A 10,698-nucleotide genomic window follows, 5' to 3' on the forward strand; every position below is an offset into this window, starting at 1 on the left:
TTTTGCTGTTGAAGAAATTGAAGTACTTTTCCTAACACCATTTTCATGTTTAGTAACCAAATGCGAGTTTTTAGTCGACCTAGAATTTCATTGGCTAGGCTAAGCTTTAACCTTAAAGCTTCGCATGCATAACTTCCGTTAGCAATACAGTTTCCAAGAAACACCACTTCTGATATAGAGAACATAAATCAATAACCTAAAGTCCAAAATACAATTTAAAATTATAAGTGAACTATAAAAATTGTTCATATTCTTCTATTTGTATAATTTGTACAATTTTAACCGAATAAGTATTGGAATATCTTACACTATAATAAATATATTAATCTCAAACTAGTATAGAATTTGAAAAGTTTAATTATTTTATAAGTAGAACGTTCTTCATTTTATAAATCTCGATAAATAACCTAATAAATGTAAGCAGTTGTCTGTAAATTTTTTATGTAGTTTCAGATATGTATTACTTTTCAATGAGATTTCTTAAAGTTCAAAGGATAAAACAGTTTGATCATTATATACCAAATTATGAGAAACTTCTGATATGAACAATAATATATTGCTGCTTCCTATTTGCCTTATATATATATATATAATAATAACAAATAAGGATATCAAACTATAAATACCTACAATTTATAAAGCTTAATATCTTCCTTCCTTATAAAGTTTCTGCGCACCCTTTTCAACAGTAATAAATCTATGAAACTGTGCAAATATATTTCGTAATATATTTCGTCAGTATTTATAAAAGATAACAAAAATAACATAAAAACAATATGAGGCACATATTTTTATTAAGTTTTGCTTAAATATTTTCGCCAAATAACAAATTGGACAAACTACGACATTCGAGAATATGTTTGAAGTATTTTGTTTTTCTATGCTTTGGACGACGTGAAAGCGTTGAAATCGATTCTTGTGAGCAAACCGTGACAAAAACCCAATCAAAACTCAAGATATCCAGACGTATGAGTTTATGTTAAACATTCTAACGACGTCATCGAATTTGTCTTTGTCGTTGTACTGTTGCTTTTTACCCTCCATCAAAAGATATATTGGCATTTTAGAGCAGTTTTGAGGGTTTCATATACATTTTTGTACGAGAAAACACACAAAACACGAAACACAAAACAATGTGTAACAAAACTCACCATCCAAATTAGGTGTGTAATGTGCTGAGAATGCTATAAATTCTATTATTAAATCATTTATTGTTATTTCTTTTACGACGAAAATATTTACAAAATGTTTACACATGACCGATATTTTGGAAAGCTCTAAACAACATTCGTCATAATGATAATGCAATAAAGCCAAATAGTGAATATTGCGCCTAAACAATTGTCCCATTATTTCTGCGCAAATCTATTAGCGCAAATAATGGGTTTTTAAGTTAAAAATATCGAATTACACATAATTCAAAAAAATTGTAGTTCTCTATAACTTTAAAAATACGTTCTACCACTGCATTTGATATATATTAATCCAAAAATTTAAATTTAAATTTATTTAGTAAAAATTGACATTATTGTACATACATTAGAAACATCAAATTTAATAAGATTAATGTAGATTAATTTTCTCTATTCCCATAAATATGAAATAAATCAGGAATGAAGAAATGAAGTAACTTTGACATGTTCGAAATTTTAACAGTCATAACAAAGAGTTATTCACAATAATTAATAAAAAGCCACTAAAACCACCTTTCAGGAATGATTGTGAAAACCGAGCCCAGCGAATGCAATCCCATTACAGTAATCAAGGGCAGAGAGGATTCAACAAGCTAAATTTATAAAAGCCGAAGATCGATGTATTCAGGTAGGGAGGGATCGGCTTATATGTGAAAAGGGTGGGGTTTACGCATACTTGCGAGGGGTTCTAGCTAAGAGTAAACTCTATGCTCAGGATTATAGGAGCCCCGATTGTAGAGCGAAATAAGTTAAGGAACAGCAAGCTCTTCTTCAAGATAGTGGACAGGGAATTATGGGAGCTTGTGTCTCACGGCCTCAAGCAGCATAGTTGGGACGATATACACAGAGTACCTTTGTGCTATTAAGCATTTTTACTCTTTTGTGACTGGGGGGCTTATTCCTGCCCCACAACGAGGCATGAATAACCTGGGACGAGGTTGGGCAACGTATCGACTTTTGTGAATAATTTTAGGGCTCTGTCCTTAATATATTTTTTGATTGAGTCGATCCTTAGATCTCTATGCATGTCTGTTGTTCTAATATACCATTGAATCTTAAATAGTCTTCTTAAAGCCAGGTTTTGCGCTATCTGTAATTGCTTTATGCCAGTATTTGGGACTTTGCTGTATGTTACACATCCATACAGTAGTGCTGGCCTAATTATTTGAGTATATAATAACTTTCTATTTTTGAGATTGATTTGATTATTATTAAACAACGGCTTTAGGAGATGTAGAATTTTAGAGCAATTATTTGCATTTCATATGTTTATACCAATTAAACCGTTTGTAAAATGTGACTCCCATATATTTTATGCTTTCCTTCCACCGTATCTCCGTGCCACCGGTACTCACTGCTGGAGGATGCTGCCTTTTCTTTCGTGTCATGAATATAGCCTTGGCTTTGTCATTGTTTATTTTAATCTTCCATTTCTGGAGGTATTCCACCATAAGGTCTATAGTTCTCTGTAAGGTGTTGCTTACATTTATGACATCTCGGTCAGAGTAGATCAAGTACGTGTCGTCTGTGTAAAGCGCTATTAAGCTGATTGCGGCTTTTATGTATGATGATGTTCTGGATGACATATCTTATATGGGAGACGAAGTTGTGCTTAGAAGTAATACAATTTTAAGATATTTTTGCTTGTCAATAAGCTGAATCATCAATACGAAGCTCTAGCTCGGAGAGCGTAAAGGTCCTACCGCATTCGATAAAGCCGATAAGGGCTATCGCAGAAATTTTTGTGCAGTTGAGCTTAATGTTCCGCATATTAACAAAACATTGGAACATTGGTTTATATAGCCATATTATTGTTACAATTTTGTAATAATAATATAATAATTATTACATATAATAATTAAGAATACAAAAAAAATAACAATAATTAATAAAATTAATTTTTAATTTTGTAATTATAATAATAACAATTTTGCTTACAATTTTGATTGGCATTATTTTTACAATAATTCCCAAAAAAATTTTAATTACTTAATAAATAAATGCTATGAAAAAGTGTTAATAAGAAAATCATTTTATTGTTTTCTTGTATTTTCTTTAAAGCTGAAATACTTAGATCTTAAATTTTTAAAAATAAATTGCCATTCAATATAAAAATTTCTTATTAAAAATGATTTATGTAAATGATCACTCTTTACATAAAGGTCTTATAAATATAAGATCAGTGTATATTTTATAAAGAGTATAAAATATTAGACTTGGACTAGGTATTCAAATACATTTTCAAAATCATTTTTTAGAATTCGCAGAACGTGAATAAAACGTTACGATGGGTTGCTTTCTTTTTTATTCTTCTTCTTCTTTTTGTTTGGCACTACTGTCCAGTGTGAACTATGAACTGCATTTTTTCCGATGCGAGGCTGCTAATATAGCGATCAACCCCAAACCTAGAGAACCAGATCCTCTTGTTTGCAAATCTTGGGATAAGATTGGTGTTTGGTGTTACATTATGCGATCTATACCAAACTTTTTTATTCAAATTTATCATAATTCAGTAATAGGTATTTTATATGTATATTTTAAATTATGAATCAATGGCGATAACTATATAGTCGAATGGTTACTAAGCATTGTTACATTATGCGATATTGTTACATTATGCGATATAGATATATACAGCCAGAATAACGTAACCAGTTGGCTAGGTTTTTACTCTTTATTTATGAAGTGAAGAGAATGTATCTTGATCGGAATATTTGCAACCTGTTAAAGTAGACCTAAAATCATATTATATATCAACTATATCAATATACCTTGTGATCAAAAAAGAACAAATTCGTTCTTTTTTTGAATTCCCGCGCTTATTCAATCGGTAAATTTTTTTATTTTCACGCTGGCAACACTATTACACACATTCTGTCAAAGTTTAACGCATATCGTACGATTAGTTTTTGTTTGGCGTCTATACAAAGAAGTTGAAAAATTTTCGTGTGGTGATTTTTAGCTGAATTTCATTCAAAAAAAGCTTCGTTGTGATGTGGCCAAAGAGATCATTTTCAACGCAGATAGTGACCCCACATTCATCGAACGCATCATAACTGATGATGTGACATGGGTCTATGAATTTGATATGAATGCCCACCAAACAACAATCGACCGAATGGTGCTTCGAAGGTGAGCCGAAACCGAAAAGTCGGTCTAAAATCTGACTGTTTACTTCGATATTGGTGGTGTGGTGCACTATGAATTCCTTCCGGACAGTCAAACGATCAATAAGGAGTATTATTTGGTCGTTATGCGTCGTTTGCGTGAGGCCATATGCAAAAAGAGGCCAGATTTATGGAAGGAAAACTCATGGATTTTACACCACTATAACGCACCGGCTCACACAGCGTTGGTTGTGTCGCAGTTTTTAGCCAAAAACTCCACCAATATCATCAACCAAACACCGTACTCTCCAGATATGGCCCCGTGTAACTTATCCTCTTCCCCCGACTCAAATTTCCATTGCGAGGACCATAGACGCGTTTTGAGACCATAGAGGCCATAAAAGAGAATTCGTTGCATCAACTAAATGCCATACTTTCGGCGGCCTATAAAACTTGTATGGAAAATTGGATCAAGCGTTGGCATGCATGTATTGCCGCAAGAGGAGAGTACTTTGAAGGCGATAATAAAGAAAATTATTAAAAATTAAAATTTTGCGTTTTTTTTTTAACTTCTCGTTCTTTTTTGATCACACGGTATGTCAGTTTGCCATTTAAAAGAAAATCATTATGGCCCCTAATACAATACTTATAATTTAATAGTAATAATATATGTTGTATTTAATTGACAAAAATATGGCATACAAGTTAACTGAAAATAAAATTAAAGCATGCGTTAGGTAATATGTGTCTTGTGCCAACGACGAATCCAACTACAGATCATAAATCTAAAAAGTCAAAAGTCTCAACACTAAGATAAACGGACAAATAACCGCCCTACAAGACTATCCAAAACATGTTAACCCTTTCACGTTCGAATAATATTAAGACCCCTTTCAATTTGGGTTTCGATTTTCATATCCTGTTTGAATGGCAACAAAATAAATAAACATATTTTATATGAATTCCATAATTTCCATTATGAGCATTCCGTTGTCCCGAAGTGTTTTGCCAAATACCAAATACTATGTGTCACACATAGGAAATCTGTTGCGTTGCTCGCAGCAAGCAATCCTGGGTGTGTTTTTTATTTATTCACTATAGGATGCGTCTATTATAATTCCATAATGAATAGTTATGGGTATTAAATGCTTGGGGTTGCTTTACGTTCATCTACTGTAACAAGATTTTTGGAAGGATAACGCACAATGCACGACTGAGTTGCTGCATTGACAATCGATTTCAATTATTTCAATGTATTTTCAATTTGATTTTATGTTTTGTTTGCATTTCTGTTCATTTAAATAAAAAAACTTATTTCTTCTGATTTTATTTTTCATTTTTATTTATACAATATTTCTGTTCAGTTCCATTTAGTTTAGGCAAATAATTTAATAAACGTAAAGATGTTGTACTTGCTAAGGACGCAAATAATAAGGAATAAAATTGGGCTTTGAATATTATTTTTATATTTTATTTTTTTTTTTTGTTGGTATGATGAATAAAACCATAGCAATGTAAAAAGAATAAGTTCAAAGATAAAAAAGGGCTTTCTCTGAAAGTGGCCAATTGTTGCTTTTACTGTTACTTATTACCAATTTTTTCTTTCAGGCTTTCAGTTCACCTTAAAACTAAAGTTTTACTTAAAAACCCTTTGAACTTGCATTAATGTGAAAAGTGAGGTGACCAGAAAATTCAATTAAAAGCCTCTTTTATGTATTGATGATTTAAAATCGAAAGGGTGTATTTTAACGGAATTTTTTAACCAATATGATATTTGCCATTTGCATTCTGCCATTTTCTGAAATTTAAATAAAGTCATTTTCGTGATAATCCAACTAAATGTAATATAAGACAATAGTTATAGATCGCCTACAAAATAAAATTTACTATTAAAAGTATGAGATTAAAAATGGTTGTAGTATTTTGAAGAAATATAAATATATAATAGAGAAGATTTTCTTTAATAAAAATATAATAAAAAATCTACGTTTAAGGTTCTTTTTTAATAATTTTTTTTTACGTGACAGTTTGATAAACCGGTGCCAATTTTTAAATATTTCAGTCCAGATTTTTAATTCTATATGTAAGCTTCTTTTGTGTTGTAGGTGTTTAAAATGCAGAAGTTCTGATAAATTTGCAAAAAACAAAAGTTTTGAAATATTTTTAAAAATATAAACTCTTTTTATTTGAAAAAGAAATCATTCATTTACAAAACAAACTCGTCAAGCAATACAAATATGTTGCCACATCACAAAATTAAAGAATGCTTCTAGACCATTTGGATAAACTAAAGAAAAAACATTGTAATTGCTAATTCATTCATTAACAATTGCTGTAACAAAAATAAATGAAGTATATTCAACTGTATTCAAAAGATTTGACTTCATTTATTTACAAAAATGTTAGAAAAAATATCAGCAGAAATTTAAATCTCTACAACTCTGTCACAACTCTGCGAACAAACAATATATAGAGGACCTCGAAATATCCTATCTTGCAGAAGGTATCAAAAACTTAGAATATTTTACTACAAATGTATAAGCAAAAACTCACTTCTTTTTTCACTTATCACTGGAATTTTAAAAAATCCTCATATCTACTTTACCGCCCGCATTGAAATCTCCTAATTAATATTAGCTCTGCGTCTTGCTTATCGCGCAAAAAAAATGTTTTCTGACTCTAAATAGGAAATTTTAAAATTAAACACAAAAGAATTAGAAAATATATTTTTTGTTATACTCCACTAAGAAGCTCCCAAATATTTACTAAAAATCTCAATACCTCGCAACATTAATCTGGACGAGGTAAGAAGTAAACTTTAATGTGTCTACGTTCTGTGTAATCCTTATAAAGCTCAACTACATTTTCTGAAACTGAATTTACATAGAAGTTACTTATAAGTACTCGTATGCGATGGTATGCATATCATTTATAAACTATTAATTCCAAAAAACTGAAATATTACTAAACTCTACACATATTACCAAACTTTGATTCAGCCCCAATTTTTCATTCTGTGCGTAGCCGCATTTGATTGGCAATAGCAGTAAACCTTAAAGATTTATTGCTGATGAATATATTTAAACATAAATTTATCTCACGGAATGACTTACCAGAAAAGGCAAAACGTTTACTTCCCCTTCTGCAAAAAGTCCAATCAAGTCACATAAACTAACAATAGCGCGGTTTGACATAAAGGGTTTCCTCGTGAATAACACTTCCGACGGAAAACAGCTTAGCGGAAGCGGATGTAGAAATGCTTTTCGCGATTTCTCGTAAAAGTTTATTGTTATTAGAAAGTAAACTTTTTAAGCAAAAGAGTTAAAGAAAAAGGGCGCCAGTATGTCAATGATGTCACGATGATGATAGGCATATAAATATTATACAATATTATACAGTATTAACAACTCACAATGTAATTCACAAGGGAATTTATATGATATCATGATGAGTTCCATTTAAGTTAAAGAAAATGTATCAATGAAAATAATTTTACAATACTTTGTACTAATGAAAAGAATCATTTAAATTTGTTAACGAATTTGCATTTTAACTTCAAAATTTTATTGAACATTATGCAAATTACTTTGCAATAATCACACTATTTTAAAAAGAAAAAAATCTGTAATAATATATACATACATTCAAACTCAACAATAGTGCACATCCTTTTTGATATTAGCAAAAGCTAACTTTTAAATTTGATTTACAAATAGGCTAGTTTAAACTATTAAACAGGCTAAATTATGCTTACCTGTACAGCCTATCATGTCTTTTTCCATTTTACAAAATGTTAGTGAAACAAACATTTTTTAAATAAATTTCTGAATAAAGTGTACATAAGGTTCTTGTTTTAACATAGTTTAAATTTGACGGAGTTCAATTCTTGGAATTTGCAGTTTTAAAAATATATACCGACAATCAAGCCAAAAAATATTTCCAAAGACCGCTGATCATAGATATTTGGCGATACCCGAAATAGTAATATGAACAATTTAAGAATTCACTTGATTAAAAATTAAAAAAGTTTCCTCTCTGTTCTCTTTTCTCTATTGAACTTTTAGCAATTGACGTTGTCTGGCACCTTTCGTCTTTTAACATCATTATCTCGATAGTTCTGAAATCTCACAATGATATCCGTCAGTGCTCCAATTACCAGCGGTGTGACCGATTCGCAAATTTGCCGATTGAGCGGATTTGAAAATCACGGTTGTCAATTCCCTCCTCCAGTTTTTGATAGTCAGGAACTTCAATAGCAAGCACCTCCTATGGAACAATCCAGCCTTCTGCTAAAACGTTACTAAGCTCTTCGAACGACTGGTTAAGCTGATCGTTAACTGGTACTGACTCCCAACAATAACGTCCTAGAGTTTATCTTGGCAAATATACGACTTTTTCCCAGTCTTGTCGATGGTTTGGCAGACCAGGCAACCGATAAGCCTTGCATTCTGCACTCTCGACCATTACCTCCAGTTAGGCATTTCTGAATATAGAAACAGGACTCCGGCGGAGATTGATTTCGTCGCTTTCGCACTCGAAAGCATTTTCATCTCCACAATTAAGGGACATGTTCATAAGGTGCACGCACTGCATCATTTCTAAAACGAGATATGAGTCAGTTTCTTCAACAATCAGCCCACTACGGCAGTAAGTCTCAATATTGTAAAACTCTTTGGTTTGAGGGTTTGGTCTACAAACTCGGCTAATTCGACTTCTTCCAAATACTTTGCAGTGTTGTCCACATGTTCCTTTCTAATAGGACTTTTTAAGTCAGAATCAGTTCCGCTCTGTTCCGCATTTTCTGCAATATTGCCAGCGCTCCACAGGATTTTGTCTTAAGCCCAATTCTTTTCAACCTGTTTATAGCAGACACCCCTCCCTCCCTAGTGTCGAATTTGTAATGAGTTTAGTACCTTAAAATCCTCCTCATTGACTATGTCAAGTGGAAGATTTACCTTAATCTCACCAAGGTCTCTGCCTTTGATTTCCTAGACGAAATCGCAATAATGGCTTTGATGCACCACTCCTCGAGCTAAAGTTTAATGATAATCCATTCAGCTCTTTGAAAAGCTCAAGTACCCCGGTGTTGTGCTATCTACTCGGCACAACTTCATTCAATACGTTGACTTTGTCATGGACAAAACACCACTTTTTGGTATATGCAACTAAAAAACACCCATCAAAGACACAACCAGCTTTACTGTAAAATCTAGCTCTTCTGCTATAAACAGCTCGTACGTTTTCTCCGTTTGGTCTGCAATAATTTCTGCTCAGATAGAAAGAATCCGTTTCTTAGAGCGCAAGGTTTTACATGATTACATTAACTATAAACGTAATCCTGATGGCAAGCACTTCGCCGACCCCATTATTTATAAGAATGCTCAAGATATTCGCATCGACGAGTACTTCTTGCCTTCTTCTAAAGTGTACTTCACCCGGTTGCATAACAAACTCCTCGCTATCTAAACACCTTGCCTCCTTCCTTCCGATCTCATGCAAGTCATGCGCATTAAATCCCCTCCATTACCACATGTAATACTTAGATGAAAGGCATTCAGATGCCTCTATTAAAATCTATGCAATTTCAAATTTTTCTTGGGTATAGTGAATTTCTTTCGACGATTCTTACCGTATCATCTAAATAAGCCGCCATCTCAACTATATCTGATAGTTTACGGTAGACATAACTTATTTGTCAAGAATTTTATTGTCGCTGCGGATATTATTTAAGGTAAATCGACACTCTTTGTATAAGCAACCCGGTTGATTATACAGATTGCTTGACAACCTAATGAGGACAAAGAGTTTAAGTCATTCCTTAATTCAGAGTTTATACTTCAATAAAAGTTATTCAATATACCTGCAATACGTCAGTTTCTAAATAAAGGCTTACATTAAATGTTTATTGACTAGTTGCATATAATATCAGTTATCCAGGCGTTAAAGCTTCAAAGAGACGGATGCTATACTTGAACTTGTCGATCGAAGATTCGTCGTTACAATCACGTACACATATAAGAAGTGCGTCCACATGTAGACAATGCACAGGCAGTTGCACTAAAGTTTAATACTTATTGGCTGGCAAGTTTCGATATACTGTTGCGAATCAATACGGATCAAAGTTGTCAATTGGAATAGTTATTGTTTATCGAACTGACAAAAAAAAATTTGCGTTTGTTCTGAACAAATTATTACTGTTTTTACGAAACACATTCAAACGAATGTGTAACGAAGTGAATCATAAGTGATCATAATGTGAACAAATATCATATAAAAATGACAACAATACAAATTGGACTATTTCAAATGCTAGTGAGAAAGCACTATTACCGATAAGTAGCTCACAGCGTAGAGTTACCAAAACTATAAAGTCGTCTGTGAATTTGTGAATATACTTC

The 10,698-nt window shown here is 32.2% G+C and overlaps 1 protein-coding gene across 1 annotated transcript in view; it reads left to right on the top strand.

The window, feature by feature from the left end:
• Window positions 1-1,790, top strand: part of LOC119676442 (carbonic anhydrase 15-like) — a 10,243-nt gene extending 8,453 nt beyond the window's left edge. Inside the window, exon 6 of the mRNA XM_038087682.1 lies at window positions 1,714-1,790. Within this exon, the coding sequence (XP_037943610.1) occupies window positions 1,714-1,790 (77 nt within the window). The remainder of the gene's footprint in view (window positions 1-1,713) is intronic.
• Window positions 1,791-10,698: the final 8,908 nt, after the last annotated feature.

This window comes from Teleopsis dalmanni, chromosome 2, assembly GCF_002237135.1.
Source record: "Teleopsis dalmanni isolate 2A chromosome 2, ASM223713v2, whole genome shotgun sequence".
In the NCBI taxonomy this organism is placed as follows: domain Eukaryota; kingdom Metazoa; phylum Arthropoda; class Insecta; order Diptera; family Diopsidae; genus Teleopsis; species Teleopsis dalmanni.